General features: G+C 45.5%; 1 protein-coding gene across 4 annotated transcripts in view; it reads left to right on the top strand.

Moving 5' to 3' along the window:
- The window catches only part of LOC306943948 (histone-lysine N-methyltransferase 2C-like), a 99,691-nt gene that overhangs the window by 58,204 nt on the left and 21,354 nt on the right, over positions 1-20,133 (top strand). For 2 of the 4 annotated variants that reach the window (XM_079530508.1, XM_079530505.1), the window contains exons 24-38: positions 1,465-1,584; positions 4,006-4,131; positions 4,536-4,666; positions 5,725-5,917; positions 7,986-8,078; positions 8,549-8,596; positions 9,848-9,988; positions 10,137-10,169; positions 13,452-13,589; positions 14,824-14,959; positions 15,096-15,316; positions 15,775-15,848; positions 16,630-16,827; positions 17,044-19,029; positions 19,563-19,876. In XM_079530508.1, the coding sequence (XP_079386634.1) occupies positions 1,465-1,584; positions 4,006-4,131; positions 4,536-4,666; positions 5,725-5,917; positions 7,986-8,078; positions 8,549-8,596; positions 9,848-9,988; positions 10,137-10,169; positions 13,452-13,589; positions 14,824-14,959; positions 15,096-15,316; positions 15,775-15,848; positions 16,630-16,827; positions 17,044-19,029; positions 19,563-19,876 (3,952 nt within the window). The remainder of the gene's footprint in view (positions 1-1,464; positions 1,585-4,005; positions 4,132-4,535; positions 4,667-5,724; positions 5,918-7,985; positions 8,079-8,548; positions 8,597-9,847; positions 9,989-10,136; positions 10,170-13,451; positions 13,590-14,823; positions 14,960-15,095; positions 15,317-15,774; positions 15,849-16,629; positions 16,828-17,043; positions 19,030-19,562; positions 19,877-20,133) is intronic. The other 2 variants (XM_079530507.1, XM_079530506.1) reach the window with 2 other exon arrangements.

The raw sequence follows: 20,133 nt of genomic DNA, 5'->3' as shown, positions 1-20,133 counted from the left end.
TAACCAAGTCGAACAGTTCCGCTGTTTGGATCAGGAGAGATGGGCCGGCCTTCACTGACGCGTCTCCAGTTTAGCGTTTGCTATTCTCTGCGTAGCCTGGTCCAGAGAGCAGTGTTACACCCTCCGTGGCTCAGCTTATGAAGCTGCAGGGGAGAAACTTCTGTAGTTTACTTATAAATATATGATGGCTCCAATCTGGCTTGTTGAAGGCATGGAATGTCACTAGAATCAAGACATTTCCGCGGTTTACTCATACTAGGGGTTCGGGGGCCGATATGAGGCCCTCACATCTAGTTACCTACCCGGCTACGTCGCACCGCCAACCCGACTGATATGCTAATGGGCACCTGTGTATCCGTCTAGCCTTGCGTAGCCAGCCTTCATCTGCCTTTGCAATGCATATTGCCCCAGGCAGATTAAGTCTGGCCCCCCTCAATTGTGGGAGGACTTCACGGCCAAAGTAGTGACGAGTCAACCAGATTCGTCTGGGACCAGGCTATAACCAACCAGGGCCCAGTATGCAAATATGGGGCGGGACATTGCAGAAAAAAATCATACCCGTCTGAACTGAGTGGTGCTGTACTGTACTCGTGCTGGCCTCTGTGTGTGTGTTAGGCTACGCAACCGTGACACTTGGTGGTCAACAAACGCTATTTCCGTACTCTGACAGACACAGGGACAGACATATGGACACACATAGCTGTCGATAGGAGTGGCTAGCACCACTCAAAACTAGAATACTGAGAGGGACGAGACTAATATCCACGCAGTGATATTAGTAGCGCCACGCTAGTATCTGGTAGTCCCTCTTATGCCCATATATGGAGATTCCTGTGCTTCTGCTAAAAGAAAAACGTGACCATGCGTTCCCTAGTTAGGGTCCGTTATGTTGCATAAGTTGACTCGTATTTTCGTAAAACATTTTTTTTAAACGTTCTGTATGCAACATAAACAAAGTAACAAAAGCAAGAAACAACAACAACACAAACAAGAAAACAACATCGATCAAGACAACCAAAGAAACAAGGAAATATTAGTAAAACAAATTCTAAACCTAATTTCAGTCAGTGTAATGCACTAGTTCTCAACGCGAGTTCTGCCGAATCCTTGAGGGGGTTACATGGCGTCCCCAGCTAAATTAATGAGAGTTGGGAGCCAAATGGTCACTTACAGGGTCTGTAACTCGGGTACTTTTGTCCTTTCTGAGTTAGAGTAACACTGAAGATTTTACCGTGTAGAGTGGTTGGTTGTCCCAGAGATAACATTTGATATCAAATAAGGGAGTCCATGGCATGTCCTAATGTACCGCATATCAAACTGGGGGTCAGGTTTAATGCTCCACCGCTGAGCGGAGTAGAGATAGAACTGACCCAGGGCAGGCGCTGTGTTTGTGTTGTCGGGCGCCAGCGTGGTCTGTGCTGCAGGACTGTCTCATTGCCCCGTGTTTCTGTCTCCCTGTCACAGAGGCAGAGCTCCTGGACTGCGAGGGGAAGTCTGATTCCAGCCTGGAGAGAGAGCCAGCGGAGGACGACTCCAAGGGGGCCGACGGCAGCAAGAAGAGGAAGAGGAAGCCGTACCGGCCGGGTAGGGCACCTGATTGAAGGAGACAGCTCCTGTGAAGCGTAAAATGGTGCAGTACGTGCCCAGCGCTCTAGCTGCAGCCAAGCACAGCACAGCCATTTCAGGGCCTCTGACGTACAGAGGGCTCTATCTAGTGTTTTCTTAACCGTGTCCTCATGATGAAAGCAGTGGTCGCTACACCGCTTCAGTCATATCATTGTTTAAGCTGGTAATTCAATTAATACCGTATTGTGCCCGAATATGAGACGACTCTGATTATAAGACGACCCCCGTTTTTCAAGACTCATTTGTGGAAAAAGAACATTGAATGTCAAATTGTCTAGTCCCCGATTATAATACGACCCCGTTTTGTAATTAGGATATTTCTATTGGAACAATTCAGCACAATAGGGTATATTTTAAGACATGGCCATGTTAAAGACGGACTGTTGACTTGCGCATGTGATATTTATATATATATATATATATAGAGCGAGAGAGAGCGCATGTCTTAAAAATCCATGCCATCAAGGTGGTAGTATACTCGGTAAGGAGGAGTACTTTTTGAGCACTGCAGTCAGTGCAAGAAAAATGCAATGTTGAGCCTTCCCCCAGTGTGGTGTGCACAGGCCGCCAGGTAGAACTTTCTCCTTGTTCTCTCACATGCCCCTCACAGCAGTTGTTCCAATTCATATGGTTGATTACGATTGCGGCCAGTACGGCAACCTCATAGCCATTGCGACCTTTAAGTTACTGTTTATTTTTTCTTATCTTTTTCCAATTATTTAACAGTTTGACTGCGGGATTCCCATCTGACTGCCTAGTTTTTCACTAATCTTTGAAGAACCACCCGGCCGCCATCATCGTTCCGTTTCATGAAGATCTGCCTTAAAATGATCGTTTGTCGTCGTGTTTGTCGTCGTGTGTCCAAAGTGCCGATCAACAACAAAGAGTGAAAGAGTAATGCTCCCGTTGCACGCCACCATTGCAATAGGAGGGCATTGGGCCTCAATTTCCCAGAAGCCTTAGCAAGCCAGTGCGACTGATCTTTTACCGGTGACGTCATCGGAACGCACCACCTATCCCACTCTGACCGATGGAAACCCTGTAAGTCTTAAAGGAGAATTTCGGACTAGAAGGCTTTCTTACCTTTATTTGTAGTTATGTCCCCACCAAAGAGGTCTAGGTGTTATTTTGTGCAAAAACTCATTATTGGCTATTTCCCCTACCATAAGCCCTCATTGGGTTGGGTTTTAGTGCTAATTTGCTTCTTTTCTTCGAAATAAGTAGTAAAGTGTGCTGCTTGGGATACTATTTACATTATAAAGAGAGGATATATTTTAAAAAAAAAAGATTTTCGAGCAATTGAAATAAGCGAATTAGCATTAAAACCCAACGCCCCATTGAGGGCTTATGGTAGGGGAAATAGCCAATAATGAGTTTTTGCACAAAATAACACCTAGACCTCTTTGGTGGGGACGTAACAACTACAAATCAAAGTAAGAAAACCTTCTAGTCTCCGTTAAAACGTATTAAAAACGGCGAATTAAACAATGAAAACATAACTTGTGGGACTCGTGATTGGAAGGGAAGCTGTTCTTCAACAATTAACTTGTGAAACTCGTGTTCACTGGGAGGGAATGTGTTAAAGAATTTCCCCTCTTTCTCCCAATGTAGTCATTATGCCAATTCCTGTATTCCCCATACATTTAGGTGTCTAAGGCCTGTTGATGCGGTCCCTATACTGCCTCAATCTGCCAGTGAGCAGCCCTCACACATACCAAGAGCATTTGGAGGAACGCACTAGTCTAAAACAAATCCTGTAGTTTAGAATATTGTTACAACTTTGCTGTTTGTTAAGTTGTTGTTAGAGCCTGGGAGCTACTGTAGCTCTGCATCTTAGTTGAGTGGGTGACATAAAAGATGTATGTGGACGTGGAGGATATTATTGAGTATACTAGCAATAGGGGTTGGGGACATGTTCGCCAGTGCTTCTCAACCGTGAAACTTCTAATGTCACTTTTATCTCCCCATAACACTCCTTATTCCTTCCCCAAGCTTTAAAACCAGCTCAACCCTTTTTAGACGCTTGTTTTTCTTCTTTTTTTACTGCAGTTATGTCATATTTTCATGCGCTAGATGCCCTCTAACTGCCCAATCTGGGTTGAAAAAAAAGTATAACCAATTGAATTGATAGATGCATACAGTGCCTCTTCACTTGACATGACAAAGACTGAGGCTGTCGGTAGTGCACACGTTGTTTGATTTATAATGCTTTGGGTGCTGTCGATGTTTGTGGATGTATGAATCTTTCTGATAGAGGGATGGGGTGTCGGGGAGGAGAGGAGGGAAACAGTTACGCAACTCTAGATGTTTTTGGTCTTTTCAGATCCTAAAATGAACCTTGTGAGTATTATTTTAAATGAATAAATAACCTTCACTCAGGTATTGGAGGTTTCATGGTGCGCCAGAGGAGTCGTCCAGGACAGGGTCCCGGCAAGGCCAAGCGATCCCTGTGCAGGAAGGATTCTTCTGGCTCTGTATCGGAGAACCCTACAGGAAAGGACGAGGGTCAGTGAACACATTATACATAATAGTTACACTTCTCTCTGTAAAACGCTCGACTTGACTTTAGATTATTAAGCTTTGTGAGCTTTAACCCATTATGACCTGAGATCAGATTCTAAAAATGTCTTCTACATCCTGACAGTTTTCTGAAAAAGCTATGTTTCTATGTCAGTCATTCTTCGATTTTTCAAAAATAGCAGACCTACAAGCTCGTAGCGCGCCACTCGGTGGCGCGCTATGAGCTTGTAGATCTGCTATTTTTCAATAGCTAAAGCATAACATAATGCTAACACCAAAAAGGGTTCCCACCCAAAATGGGTTAAGAAAGAGACGACACAGGAATTGGTCATTTGTTTTTCTTTTCAAAATAACTTTTTTTTTTTTTTATGTTTTTTATTTGTATAAAGCGTGGACAGAGGCCCTGCCTGATACCCCCGTGGATGAGACTCCTCCTGGTCCAGAGGTCCCCGAGAAGATCAAGAAACGCTACCGGAAAAAGAAGACCAAATTAGAGGAGGCTTTCCCCACATACCTGCAGGTCTGTCACCTGAACAGCAATAGCTGATACAAGTCTAGCTGAACAGCTGTAGCTAACCTTATTTCCACTATGACCAGTTGACCAACTTGACCATGCATAAAGGTGATCTCGGGAGGTCTTTAACAATAACTATGTTGAGGCAACAGCTTAGTAAAATAGGAAAAATGTGTAAACCTAAATTATATAAACAATTTAGAAGTCAGAAGAGTATTTTTTTATATAATCATGTAATCTACCCATCCATATACACTGATTGTCTGCCACATAATCCCTCCCATAGCAAGGGGAGGTTCAGAATATGGAATACATTGCCTGGCAACCACTTAAAGATAGACCTTTGGTGCAGGGAATCCCCTTCTGTGTACTGAACAAAGAGGGGAATGGTATGGAGCTTTCCACTGAGAATACTGTGCACCGATCATCTTCTTCAAACGGCTCCTATCTTGCTTGCCAATTGACGTATAAGAGCTAAACTGGAGATGACTTTGAGACTCCCTTTCTCCAAGTCGGCGTCTCAATGTCACCTTCTTTTGGCTAAAACATGGAGATATGTGAGTAGCATTAAGACACAGGCAGCTGTCAGTGTTGGTCTGTATCCCACTGCGGTAGGGGGCGGAGGAAGAAGGGTTTGTTCAGTCTAAACGAAAGGGTCCAAAGCAGAGAAGCGCATTTGATTAATTATTGAAACGGCGGCGCGTTAGGCTTTTAATGTCTCGGCACAGTGGGGAGCTGCAGTCACGTGTCTGGGTCTGAGCAAGGTAGGCGACTGACTGGTGGATACACGCAGTTGGGGGATGGGTAGAGGTTGCTGAGACAAGTGGGGACAACAGTGACCCTGTTGGTCTCGATGCTTCTCCCTGTCACTTTGGTCATTTCTCATGGGCCCTCGCCTCGTGTGTGTGAATATTTAAACCCTAGGCCTCTACCAGAGAGGAGTGGTGTGCTTTCCCAAGTTAAGTCTCACGGGGGAGTGTCATGGATGACAGGTTGACAGCTCCTGTGGTACGGTGTCAATCCAGGGAATAGAAGTGACCCGTGTTGTGTGTTGTCATGGACAGGAGGCGTTCTTCGGGAAGGACCTGTTGGACAAGAGCAAGCAGAGCAGGCAGCAGGCAGCAAATTCCAGCTTATTGGAGGAAGGACGGGACCAGGCAGACAGGAAGCACCCCACCACCCGCTTCCTGGACCCCTCGTCGGACCCCCTGCTCAGCGCCTCAGCCACTCCCCTCTCTACTAGACCTTCGGTAGCACGTATGTACACTCCCCTCTCTACTAGACCTGCTGTAGCACGTATGTACACTCCCCTCTCTACTAGACCTTTGGTAGCACCTATGTACACGGACGTTGCTTAATTACTCCCCTCTCTACTAGACCTGCGGTAGCACGTATGTACGCGGAAGTTGCTTAATTACTCCCCTCTCTAATAGACCTGCGGTAGCACGTATGTACACGGACGTTGCTTAATTACTCCTGAAAGCCATTACAGTTAAGAGACATGGTCCAGTGTTTGCTGGCATGTTAAAAGGACCATACCCCATCAATACATATCATTGTCTATTCACAGCTTCGGCCATACAGTACATAAACGTAGTCTAATTCCTTGTTATTTAATAAAATGTAATTATTATTATACTATATACTATGAGTTACTGAATTTTAGTCAGTCATCAGGGACTTATTTATTTATTTATTAATTAATTTATTTCCCCAAGATGCAGTTCTTGTCTAAAATACAACCAGTATGGTTAAACTACTAGCTGGGACAGAACCTGGTTGGCCTGTGAAATAGCCTACTCATCGATGGGCTCTGAGAGGCTGTTAAGGAATGAGCTGCGATCTGATTGCACTAAACCCTTAGTAAGCTTGTCTGAGACTGGAGATACTGTCTCATGGTTGCAGAAGGAGCGAGTGCATTATCCGGCAGCCGCAATCAGACACGGTGCTGCCAGGGGGAGGGGCGGCAGCTTCCGGGGAAGGTGGGGGGATTATGACACTCCACCGCCGCGCCGTTTCGAGGCAGTGTCGGTGCGCTCGGCGTCCGCCGCTCCAGATGCCGCGAGAAACAGTGCCAGCTGCCATGGGTGTTGTCGGCAATTGGCGGAGACTACGCTGCTGATGCCGCTGCCAGAAAATGCACTCGCTCTCTCTCCATGGTTGTCTCTCCATGGTTGTCTCGTGTTTTGAATGCTGTAACACTGCAAATGCTTTTTTAGCTGACTCTTTCCCTTTCGGTTTATTTGGCAAGGCATAACTCTGAAAATTATTGTTCAAACTAATCTATGTTCAGCAACAACCAAAGTTATATCCACCTTTGGTTTTTCGAAGGCTACGATCCACTATGATTACATGCTCAAAACTGTTTGAAATACAACTTTGTATATAACTTAGAAATCGCATCTTTAGCAAGTAAAATATTTCCATACTGTTGATTGTATAAATCTACCAATTAGAGAATTAGCAGGGTTTTTTCTGCCTTCACTTCTTTCTACATGTCTGCTGTTTTAGCGCCCCTCACTGACTGCACAACGTCTAAGTATGACAACAGCTATGATTTGTTTACCGTCACTGCTTTTTTTTAAAGAAAATGTTAAACCCTTACTGTAAGTCAAAGGCCTAAACAAGCCAAACTTCCAGTATAGGAATCAACTCAAAGGTTAGCTTTGTCAACACACTCTATTTTATGGGCATCAAGGTGGCACAGAGTTAAAATACCATGGAGACTGGGGTTCTGGTGCCTCCGGTTTGGCCGTGCACTCCAACAAACACATTTGGCCATGTTCACGGGTATGAAGCCAACTGGGGAATGTGTTCTTTGTTGTTGCACTGGGGACTTCTACAAGTAAAATTGATTGTGGCGACTTTTCAGTGAGGAGTTGGGAGGGATAGCGTGGTCCTCCAGCCTCCACACACGTTACACTCTCCCGGCAAAACTCCATGTGTGTGGTGACATGTGGTTGTCTACAAGTCAAATAAGCAACACTGTGGGTTAGCAGCAATAGGCTCAGTGTAGTATAGATCATTGTTCAAGGGGACTTGGCATAATAAAACAATTCAACGCTGCTGCTTTCTTTGTAAACCAATTGTAACCAACAACCAATAAAGTCTTAATATGCAGAGACTTCCGGAGAGTATCATTTCCGGAGGAGCTCTGCATTCGCCTCACAGATTTTAGGCAGTGAATATCTAGACTGAGCCATACTACATGCAAATACACACTAATTTTTCTGAATGAGTGGTGCCAACTCTAACCTCATGTCCATTTATCATTTACCATTGAATATGATTTTTGATTGCTTCATTTTATCTTCTCCATCTACAGAGACTTCTGAGGAACCATTAGTTGATCTGTGTGATGTTCTGAACACTGACGCAGACATCTTGGGAATGCTGGGGAAGGCGAGCAGTGACTCTGGTGCGTCAAATCCACATGAACTCTAGCGCCCCCTATTCTTGGGGGTGGAAACTCGGTGAAAATAGCAGATCTACAAGCTCACAACGCGGTGCAACATGAATGATACATTGTGAGCTTGTAGCTATTTATGGCTAAAAGATTTGGTATAAAGGGGGGAAAGTAGGGGGTTTAGTATAGACCCCTGGAGGACACTAGTCAACAAACAAAGTACAATCTCACGGGCAGTCACAGTGGCAAGAAATGTTTAGCTTCTACACATCTAGCGGGGCGAAAACTTCCTCAGACAGCTAATTCCTTTTCTTTTCACCACATTTGTAGTTTTGAATGTCACATTCTTTTGACTGTGGGTTTTCCCTTCTCGTTCACTTTTTGGTTTATCTTAATTTTTGCATTGTCTGAAGCGTGATTTTTGCCTGTTCTGTCTCCACTATTTTTTCACTCATTTATATCTGGTTTTTGGGTTTTTGTAGGTCTTGATTTTTGCCCCTTCCAGGTTGACAGCTCACCTCCTCCTTTTGGTAAGGGTGCCATGGCCTACTCATCCCTTGCTTTACTGCATTCTTCCTCTCTTACTGTGTTTGCGCGTGCGTGCGTGCGTGCGTGCGTGCGTGCGTGCGTGCGTGCGTGCGTGCGTGCGTGCGTGCGTGCGTGCGTGCGTGCGTGCGTGCGTGCGTGCGTGCGTGCGTGCGTGCGTGCGTGCGTGCGTGCGTGCGTGCGTGCGTGGGTGCGTGCGTGGGTGCGTGCGTGGGTGCGTGCGTGCGTGCGTGCGTGCAGTTGAGTAGTATGCATTATGTCCTGAGCCGCTTCCTACTAATCTTTGCACACAGGCACTGTCTCCTTCCTAATACATTACGAGCAATGTATTAGGAATTTGTGCTCAAACCAGTGATCTTAGTACAAATTCATGACCAACCAGAGATGCCTGAGAGATGTTTACAGAAACAGACCCTCAAGGAAACACTCCCATTCAAACTCAAAGAAATATGCAATTTAGAGAACGAGAGGCCTAAGTAGACCTTCTTTCAATTTCTCTAGACTTTTTGCAATTTGGCAGAGAAAAGCTTCGCAATTCCACTGAGGCCAATTTGTCTCTTTGGCTCTTTGTAACTAGTACTTTGTGTAACTAAATGTAGTCTAGGTTGATACTGTATGTTTTTGCCTCAATACAAGTGTTGGGGAACTAACAGCTGTCGTTGTCGTTGTTCAGTGTTTGTGTTTTTGAAGTGCAGGAGAGAATTAGAAGCCAGCCACTGTAGAAAGAGTCCAAATAGTTCTCAAGTGATAGGCATCTCGAAGAATTTGCTAAGCTTGCTCCATTGTTCATCATCTTCATTTAATCTGCTGGCAGTGCATTTATACATCTTTTCAAATGGGTTTTTACCTCTTATTAGTTGAATTAATTCTTCTAAATTTGCTGAAGGTTGCATGTTTAAGGAGTGTAACGGCTGTTGGTAGGAGAGAGCAACGTAATTGAGGGGGCAGAACAATGTTTTTCTCTACAAGCGTTCAAGTGTTTATGTATCTTTGCTCAGAATTAATATGACCTGGTTGCCTCTTCATTGTTCCCAGAGCTCTCTTATTATATATGATGCCGGGACCCCTTAGGAGCCGTGATTTAGAATGTGCTGTTATGATTGCATTCCACAGTCTGATTAGACAATTAAACATGTTCTCACTTTAGGCCTATTTTTACACGTTGTTGACCGGTGCCTCATATGTGCATGTGTTGTTGTTGTTTTTTCCGTGCGTCTGTGTGTTTGTTTCCACAGCTGGGCTTGACATTGGGCACATTGGAGACGGATCCCCAGGGCTTCCCCAGTCTCATTCTGGCCGACGAACACCTCGTGCCCTCTCAGAGGAACCTCTGGACGGCATCCTCAGCCCAGAGCTGGACAAGATGGTCACTGATGGTTAGTCTGGGACAAGGCACTTATAAAATCATCTTGAAGTGCTGAAAATCCCACTGGCTTGCCCTTTGATGAGTTACTATGAATTACATGATGATTACTTAATAATTATCTGTTCTGTCTCTCCCATTCCTTTCATTGCTTGTTTCAGAATCAATTCTCAGCAAACTCTACAAAATTCCAGGTTTGTGTTTAATGCTTTTCTATCAACATTTTGCATTTTCATCTGATCTTGTCAAACGCAAAGAGCATGTACTGCCCTAAAACCGTAATGTTATGACATATGTCTTTCCCTGGTGCTGAGCCAAACTGCAAAGTACAGAAGAACAATTCAAAGGAAGGCCTTGCAACTCATGTTAAATGCTCTGATAAAAGAAAGAATGCAACGTTTTGATCCATGTTGGATCTTTCTCACGTTAAATCCTATCCAGCATAAATGTCTGACGCTCTGCAGTGTTGCTAGCTCTTCTGCCACACGACAGTGTGTCTACGTAGGTGGTGTGCCTCTTTAACCTCCTCCTGGTTCCCCCAGTTTCAGTTTGCTCGTCGCCAGTTCCGGGTGTGTGACACAGTGCCTAGCCACCCTCATCCTTCTCTCCATAACCTTGTCTTCATCCTGCGAGAGGCCTCTGTAAAGGTCCAGGTTTCTGATATGGTCTGCCCAATCGCCAGGTGCTGTTGCGTACCTGGAAAAGGGCCCTTCCCTGCTGTACCGTGAGCATCCATGTCTCTGCCCCGTACAGCAGTACTGATTCTACCGCCTCTTGAGCTCTTCTCCCATCTCAGATTTCGGCACTTATCTCATCCCATACAAGGCGTTCCAGGAATGTGCGCTCTGGGCCTTCAGTTCCAGTTCTGTCGAGGGCGAGGCAGACCAGGGACCTCGTCTACCTCGATTGCTACCTGTCGGTAGCAATCGTTCTGTCCTTTGTGTTAAATGCCATTAGTGTTGTTTTCTTGGCATTGAGCTCGAGGCAGATCTTCCTGCACTCCTTTTCTACTGCCAGTTCCCTCCCTTTCTCTGCTGTGTCCGAGACTAGGGCAATGTCCTTGCTTAGTCTGCCATGGGAGGGACCAGCATGAACTCCAGTGTCTGCTCCCTGCGACTGAATGCGAGTCTCAGGGCATGGTCCATTATATATATTGAAATTTAATTTAATTTAGAGGATAGCCCCTTGAGATGCATCATCTCGTTTTAGAGGGGGTCCTCGGGCACAACACAATGCATACAGTATTATACAGTACATAGACAAAACAATACATCAAACATGTCAACACACAACAATACACTTACAACATCAAGAAAACATAGAGGCTCTCCAAGTCTCCAGTCCACTCAAAACACTACATCCAGACCAGAAACAAATGCACTGAAACACCTTACAAAATACTAATAATAGTGATACTAATAATGATAATAAAACAAAAACAAAAAGAATAATCAAGCATTAAAGTACACACAACAGACAACTTGTTCCAATCAGATGGACATTTAAACTGAAAAGCACATCTCCCAATTCCATTAGATGTTGTGGGTACTGGAAAATATAGTTGTTGAGTATGTCTAAGAGGGTATCTGGCGTTATATGTAACTAATAACTGTTTTAAATATGACGGATAATTAAAGTATATGCACTTCAAAATGAAAATCAACCAGTGGAAATGCCTCCTCGCTTGAGGAGGCATTGAAGGTGTCGTACATGACACAGTGATGTGTCCGGTAAGGACACCTCAAAACAAATCTACAGATGCTATTGTACACAACATTCAGTGAATGGAGATGAGCCTCGGTAGTATTCTGATAAATTATATCACCATTGCCACAATAAAGAGAAAGTAGGACAACCGCATGGGTCTGAATATTAGTTCAAGTCAAGACCACAGCTTTCCACAATCATCTGCATCTTCTCAGAAACACCATAGGCCCGGAGAATGTCCATGAGTGTATGTGTCAAGCTTTTTGGAAGTCAATGTGAACGACGCTGACACTTTCTACCCCTTGGGTACTGGGAAGTGTTAACCCATTTTGGGCGGGAACCCCTTTTGGTGTTAGCATTATGTTATGCTTTAGCTATTGAAAAAGCAGATCTACAAGCTCGTAGCGCGCCACTTGGTGGCGCGCTATGAGCTTGTAGATCTGCTTTTTTTTTGAAAAATCGAAGAACGACTGACATAGAAACATAGCTTTTTCAGAAAACTGTCAGGATGTAGAAGACATTTTTAGAATCTGATCTCAGGTCAAAATGGGTTAACACTGGAAAGTGTTAACACTTCCCAGTATCCTCAGAGCCACTATCTGCCCGACTGTTGTGCTCTTAGGGTGAAAGCCATTCAGTGAGCATCTCAGTAGAGGTTCCAAGACTGTGGAGGATCATCCGGTTAGCTGTCTTGGTGACTAGTGATCTCAAGCTGGTACCCCGGTACTTGTCCATCTTGTCTCGGTCTCGGTCTAACGCCACAAATCTGTGTCGCAGTGCGATCCGAGTGAGAGACACACACACACTTTATCTGTGCCCACTGTGTTTTCCGTGCTGGGGCCGGGTTGTGTTGTGTTGTGTTGTGTTGTTTTGTGTTGTTGTTGTGTATCCGCTGTCCGTGTATATTCTCGAGCCGCTGGGTTGTGAAAGCCCTGCTGTGGGCGGGGTGACGCGTTGTTGGGTTGAAAACGCAGAGGTTAAGACAGTCAAGACGTATCACGCCGACAATTTCCAAAGCACTTCCGCATACTCTGCATGCGTCACGGTCTAGGACTTGCCCAACTGATCTGCGGCCGAAGTGTGCGTGCACAACTTGCTACCGGCTTAAATGTATAAATAGATTGTAATAAATCTCAACACCATCACAAAGAATTGTAATCCAATTGTGGCCCAAGAGTCGTGATACAATTGAATCATGAGGTCCCTGGTGATTCCCACCCCTAGTAAAGAATGTTGGATGCCTGTATGGTTCAGCTTTTGGCTACAAATTTAAGTCCATTATGGAAATAAAATGCCACATCACTTATACAAAGGTATGAAATTCATGACCTTGTTTCTTTTTTTCTTACCCTATATAAAATCTGACCATCTATTTTTTCCCTAATGGCTGCAATTACAGTTACATCATCTGTACTTTCCATCTGTATAGTTATACCCTAGATCAGTGGTTCCCAAACAGTAGGTCGGGACCCATTTGTGGGTCGCAGACACTTTGTTATGGGTCCCCTTATTTTTTGTTTCCTAAATTTGGTTTTTAATTATTGTTTCAAAACATTAAAAAAAAAAAAAAAAAAAAAAAGTTCATAGTTCAAGAAAAATCTAAGAATTTCCATGATTTTGAAACAAAAATATGTGAAAATAATAAATTGGGGAGACATCAACATTTTTCTTGGGTCTCGAGCTACAAAGTGTAGGAACCACTGCCCTAGATGAAGGTAAACATCGATCTATAATGATCTGGTGCTGACTTAATTGATCCTCTTTTGCAGAGTTGGAGGGTAAGGATGTAGAAGATCTCTTCACAGCAGTCCTGAGCCCCAGCCCCAACCACCACCCACCGCAGGTGCCTCATCCCCATGGCCCAGGGGCCCTCTCTGCAACACCAGGCACCAGCATGCCTCACACAGGTAAACTGTCCATCAGTGCCGGGTAGGGCTGCACAATTAAACATCATAATCAAGTTTTAATTAAACTTGATCAGTTTGGCCTGGGCCATGGCTCAGTGGTCCAGGCACCTTGGCTGGTAATCCAGTCTGGCAGTGTGCCGCAGGTTCGACTCCCGATCCCGACGGCCTTTACTGCATGTCTTCCTCGAAACCCTAAAAAAAAAAGAAAGAAACTTGATCAGTTTTAATATTTATGCTATTGACACTTTGGGTAGGTCATGTTATATAAGGTACTGTTAAGTGATCCGGACACAAACAAGTCTGGATGGTAGCTACTGAGTCAGACTAGCATAGGTGAGGAATGTCCGGTTTGTATTGGGAGATAATTCAATCGTGTACGTTGTAATTGTTGAAATGAAATGCGTTGGTCTCTCTCCCCGTTTCCCTTCTACCTACTACAAATATAGGCAATAAGCCCCCAAAAATATCTTTTAAAAAAAAGGAAGGGGGAGTCTTCCTTTTCCATCCTTATGAAGAAGTAGCCTACTATTACAACAGTTTTTAGGTAGCGTAATCTTGCACATGGCTACATATGAAATGACCAAACCGAAAAGCTATGCTATATTTGGCACAACACGGCGCACAGATGAGCCGTGTGTGCGGACGCATGCACGCATATACATAGAGGCATAGGTCATGTTAGTATAGGTCATGTTCTACTTGCCCAAAGGTCATGCCCACTTGCCCAAAGGCCATGCCCACTTTCCCGAAAAGTAAATTCTGATAGGTAAAATTGTAATTACCATTCATATTAACATGTTTTTTTAGTTTTACTTGTGAATTCTGGGGCAGTGAGATATGAACATACCTTGATAAAATCTTGTGTGTTGTGTTTATAGCAAACTAAAGAGTTTCCCCACTAAAAAAAGGAATACTTTACATTAGCTGATCATGTGTCAAGCGTTGAAGGACACGATGCTTGCATCTTCCACAATGCAAAGGTATTTTTGTTCGTGCCATAACTGTTGCGGTATGGCGTGGAAAAGACTGTAGAATGTGTCCTGCTTGCTTCAAAACCTTTTGTTCTTCGTGGCATAAATGTCACAGTATTGTGTGCAAAACACTGCAGAATAAACACAGGTGTCCTGCTTGCTACTTGGCGACTCGTGAGTTCTGTGTACTGTATGCGGTGTGTGGCCACTGTACAGTAGTGCACACGCACACCGACACACTGAAATGTGTTTCTTTCTTGTAGGGAATCCCATGTTTCCAAGAATGCCTAACGGCATGATGGGACCAAACCAACGGTTCCCTCCGAATTCAGGAGCAGGGCCATGCATCCCAGAAAACTTCTCCCCCCTCCACCGTATGCCTTTCACTGACAATCCAAGGTAATTCCACCTCTGTGTTCTTGTAAATTATTATATAATAATGAAATAATGTATGCTGTATTTCCCTCAGATTTAAGTTTTGCTGAGCATAGTGATTTCAGCAGAACATAAAAGTTGGACTCCTCATCTTTTGCAGGGACAGGAAGTTCAATCAGGTCAGTCCATGGCCCTCTCCCACCCATGGCTCAGGCCCCACCCCTCCTGGTTCTCTGCCCGAGGGGGAGACCGAAGCCATGTCCAATGCCCAGAGAAGTACACTGAAATGGGAAAAGGAGGAAACTCTGGGAGAGCTTGCAACCGTAGCACCAGTCCTGTATACCAACGTCAACTTCCCCAATCTCAAGGAAGAATTCCCTGGTGAGTTAATTGTTTTTACCCAGATAGGCTCCCTAAAATCTACATTTTCATATTTATTTTTCCTTTTTGAGGATGCTTGAGTATTATTCCAAGCATATCTGCTGTGCTATTACACAAGATTAGACACTTTTCTTCATAAAGACTGGCATTGACAACCCTTCTTTTTTGAGTGGTGTAAACCACTCCTACAACTGGCTTTGTTGTTGAGTGGTGTAAACCACTCCTACAACTGGCTTTGTTGTGCAGAAAAAATGAGCATGGTTGCTATGTTCACCCTGTTCACCCGGGTGTGATTTCATACAACTGGCTTTGTTTGTGCAGAAAAAATGAGCATGGTTGCTATGTTCACCCTGTTCACCCGGGTGTGATTTCATTACGTCAGACATGATTTCATTACGTCAGACAGGCTAAGACCTTACACCACTCAGTTCACACGGGTGTGATTTGTTTCTCAACAGACTGGTCTACAAGAGTCAAGCAAATTGCTAAACTATGGAGGAAAGCAAGTTCACAAGACAGGGCCCCATATGTGGTAAGATCATTATAATATGTCTGAGATTGCATCTCCAAGTCTGAATTAACTAGAAACATAACAGTTGGAGGCCATCGATATTGTCCTTTTCTTTTTGCTGAGGTTTGCGTGATCTGCGCAAAAGGACAGTTAACCCATTTTGGGCGGGAACCCCTTTTGGTGTTTTAAACATTATGTTATAATTTAGCTATTGAAAAATAGCAGATCTACAAGCTCATAGCGTGCCACAGAGTGGCGCGCTACGAGCTTGTAGGTCTGCTATTTTTGAAAAATCGTGAAAATATTTATTTCAGAAAACTGGAGGATTTAGAAGGATTTTTTTAAATTTTGAGGTCAGGCCTAAATGGGTCAAATGATAAGGGACAATATCGGTGGCACCCAACTGTAACAAACCTCAAACTGTGACTGGTGTTTACCCTGCCACTTTATTATTATGCAAAAGGCAGACTGGCCCCCTTGCCTCTTGCCAATGCAATCTGAAATCCAGCTTTTTACAGATGAACCAATTAACAGAGGAAGCAGTGCTCAGTGTTAGAGCTCACTGCGGTCTCTGTAATTAAGTTCACGAGAAGTAATTTTATCTGGCAGTAGCCATGTTTTAAAGACTTATTCTTGATTAAATCTACCCTGCTTTAGTTCTTCCTAAGGGGACTTTGGCCGGCCCCGACTGATAATCTTTTTTTTGTGTCTGCCTTCCTCTCGTTTCTGTGGTGTGCCTGTGTGTGTGCTTGGGATGTGTTTCTGTATTGCCTTTGTGTGCATCTATACTTTTGTTCTGCAGCAAAAGGCAAGGGATAACCGAGCTGCCCTGCGCATCAACAAAGTCCAGATGTCCAACGAGACGGTCAAGAGGCACCCACCACAGCAGCAGACCCCTGAGGTGTTTGACCCCAACATACCACTAGACACAGAACTGCTCTTTAAGGACCCTTTGAAACCCAAAGAGTCAGAGCATGAACAAGAGTGGAAGTTTAGACAGGTAAGAGAGTATGTAGTGAAGTCAGGGAATGCAGCGGCAGGTTTGCTAGTGTTAAGACGACAGAAAGGTGCTTCAGAAAGGCCCCCCCCAGAGACAACTGCACCACCACTACATAGTCTGTCCTGTTTGTCTGGTTAGGATGTTGGACTGAAAGCATTGTTTGCATTCCTTTTGAAGTCTAATACCTACCTCCTTTTCATTGTGGTCCTTCACCAGCAAATGAGGCAGAAGAGCAAACAGCAAGCGAAGATTGAAGCCACACAGAAACTGGAGCAAGTAAAGAATGAGCAGCTCCAGCTGCAACAGCAGTCAGGCAGCTTGTCTGATGGAGACGGCAACAACAGTGGGAACCAGAGCCCCGCCTCCCAGCCTAGCAATGGCAGCATGTCCCCCATGCAGCCCCACTCTGGGGGGAAGGAGGGCTTCGCCAGGCCACAGCTTCCTGGGACTCCCACTTCAGGGCCCCCCGAGGATGTGTTCTTGCGGCCCCCTCCTCCACCTCCATCAGGCCCCTCCTCCCAGCCCCAGTCCCCTCAGGTCTTCTCCCCAGGTTCCTCTGGCTCGAGACCCTCATCACCATGGGACCCGTATGCTAAGATGGTGGGCACGCCGAGACCGCCGGCTCTAGTGCCGAACGCATGTCGCAGAATATCTATGGAGTCTGGCAAATCTCCCACCTCCATGATGGAGCAACAGGACCGAGGGAGACCTTCTCCTGCTCATGAGTCCTTTGGCTCACCCACATCCATGAGCAGTGACCCTTATGCCAAGCCTCCCGACACCCCGAGACCAGTTGTGGAGATGGACCCTTTCTTGAAACCCATGGGTCCCCCCCGGTCGAGTCAAGCTGCCCAGGGGAGACCTCCAATGGGTTCCCCGAATAGAGACCCTTACTCTAGACCTATGATCAGAAACGAAGTCTATCAGCGCATGGCTCAGAACAGAATGATCCTGTCTGACCCTTACTCTCGGCCTTTACTAGCTCCTATCCCTGGTAGCAACGAGTCCGGCTCAGTCCCTCTTTTTAAAACCCCCATGCCCCCTCCCCAGGCTCAGGACCCCTTTAACCGACCAGGGCCGCATGTCACTGACAGGTTCTCCCAGAGTCAACAAAATGACCCCTACTCTCAGCAGCCTCACACCCCTAGGCCGTCTGGGAATGACAGCTTTACCAGTCCTCCCAGAATGGGCCAGCATCACCCTCAGGGCAACCCATTTGCTCAGCCAGGACCAATGACACAAATGTCCAGAAATCCTTATGCTCACGCACCTTCTACCCCAAGACCTGACCACTATACCTATGACCCCTTCGCCCAACCTTCTGGACCCACCAAGCCTGCCACGGACCCCTACGCTCAAGCTCCCGGAACCCCTCGACCCATGAATGAGGCAAGTGGCCAATCTCGGCCATTCTTTGAAACCTATGCCCGACCGCCCGGCACCCCGCGCCCACATGATAACTACGGACAGCAGTCGAACACCCCGAGTCCCTCTTCAGACCCTTACTCACAGGCCCCTTCGACTCCTCGCCCCGGTGTCATGAATCAGTTCAGTCATCCCTCTCACGGTGGTCAAAGAATGTCTCCATCCCACTCGGTGGACCCCTACGCCCAGCAACCCAATACCCCACGGCCGGCTGTTGGTGAAAGGTTTTCCAAGTCTCCAGGTAGCCAAAGGGTGCCCATGGACCCATATAGCAATGCTTCCGGGTCACAGAGGCCAGGGAGTGGTGACATGTTTCAGCCAGGGGCTCCCAGAGCAATGCTCAATGATCCCTATGCCCAGCAGCCAGGGACCCCCAGGCCTGGTATGGGGCCTGATGGACTCAACAGACAAGGGCCAAGGCCAGGGCCAATGGGGAACCAGGATCCATTCTCTCCACCTCAAGTCAGGCTACAAGAGCCCTACCCTCATACCGGCTCACAAACACCAAAACACCCCGGCATGCCAGAAGATGGATTTACTCAGTCTCCTTCCAGGAGACCCAATCAGACACCAGTCCATGACCCTTTTGAACAGGCCCCCATGACACCTCGGCCGCAGGCGGCTGACAAAATGGAAATGAAGGATCCGTCGGGCATGGGTAACGGTGGCAATGCCCTGCAAGACCCTGGCCAGTTGTCAAACAACCCCTCCATGCCTGGCCCGTCCTCTGAGGTTCAGAGTGTTCCTTTAGCTGACAGTGAGGAAAGACTCAGACAGGTACGTGCACGTTGCATTTTGTGTTCAACTTGCTTGTTCGGACTGATCACAGCAAGATCATTGTTTTCATGTTCATATTGACCGTCAGAGGTATTACGTTGTTTTCATTAGGACATGCTAATAACATTCCATAGGGCTGGACGGCACATGGACAAATTGTGACAGGCATTGTCCCCTTGAGTAAAAGATGAACTATTTGTAAAATATTTAAGGTGTTTTTAAATTTATAGTGGTCAATTATAACAAATTAAATAATATTTGGCTCATTAGCCAGGGATCCTTTTAAGTTTACATAGTGTATATTGAGCCGTCATAGTATTGTTTAGTCCAGCAGTCGATTTTCCAGCAGTCGAATTTGAAAATCAGTAAAATCTTTAAAAAATGTCATTAATCAAGTTGTAAGAAAAAAAGCATTCATTAAAAATTAGGTTTTATTGTAGGGAAAACACAATAATTATGTATTGCAGTTTTTCAACAAGCTTTCAATAAATTGCTTGCACTTACAAATTGACATGTTGCTTTGAATTTTGTAGCGGCAGCGAATTCGAGAGCTGCTCCTGAAGCAGCAACAACAGAGGAGCATCATCCGCCAGGAGAGACTCCCCCAGGATCCCGCCAGTGGCATGCCCCCAGGAACACCTCGCCCCTGGCCCCAGGAGGGCCCTGGGCAGCAGAGTGAGATGTTCAGTAGGCCCCCTCCACCCTATCCTGGACAAGGGCCCATGAGGGGGCCCATGAGATTCCCTGGGCCTTTCCCTGGTGATCAACGTGGCCCTTTCCCTATTGAGGGGCCCAATTCCAGGGCTCCTCATCCTGGAGACCCTGCACTGAGACATCAGGGGCCAAGGTTTGTCATTTTGTTCTCATATTGCACTTATTTTAGGTAACACATTTTGAATGAGCTACTGTTTATGTAATAGAGAATCGGGCTGGGTAAAATAATAAACTTTCAAATTAATAAGATTGATTTTGAAATTTTTGATTTATCGAATACTAAAGATCGATCTTTTGTGTAATCATGTTTCGTTGTACAAAGGAAGGCTGGACTGCAAGAGCAGATGCCATGCCAGCCCAATAAATGTGAAAGTCTGTTGACTTACAGTT

Source organism: Electrona antarctica (assembly GCF_951216825.1).
Source record: "Electrona antarctica genome assembly, chromosome: 19".
Taxonomy (NCBI): domain Eukaryota; kingdom Metazoa; phylum Chordata; class Actinopteri; order Myctophiformes; family Myctophidae; genus Electrona; species Electrona antarctica.
Note: the sequence above shows the minus strand (reverse complement) of the source record. Positions and strands in the feature narration are given on the sequence as shown.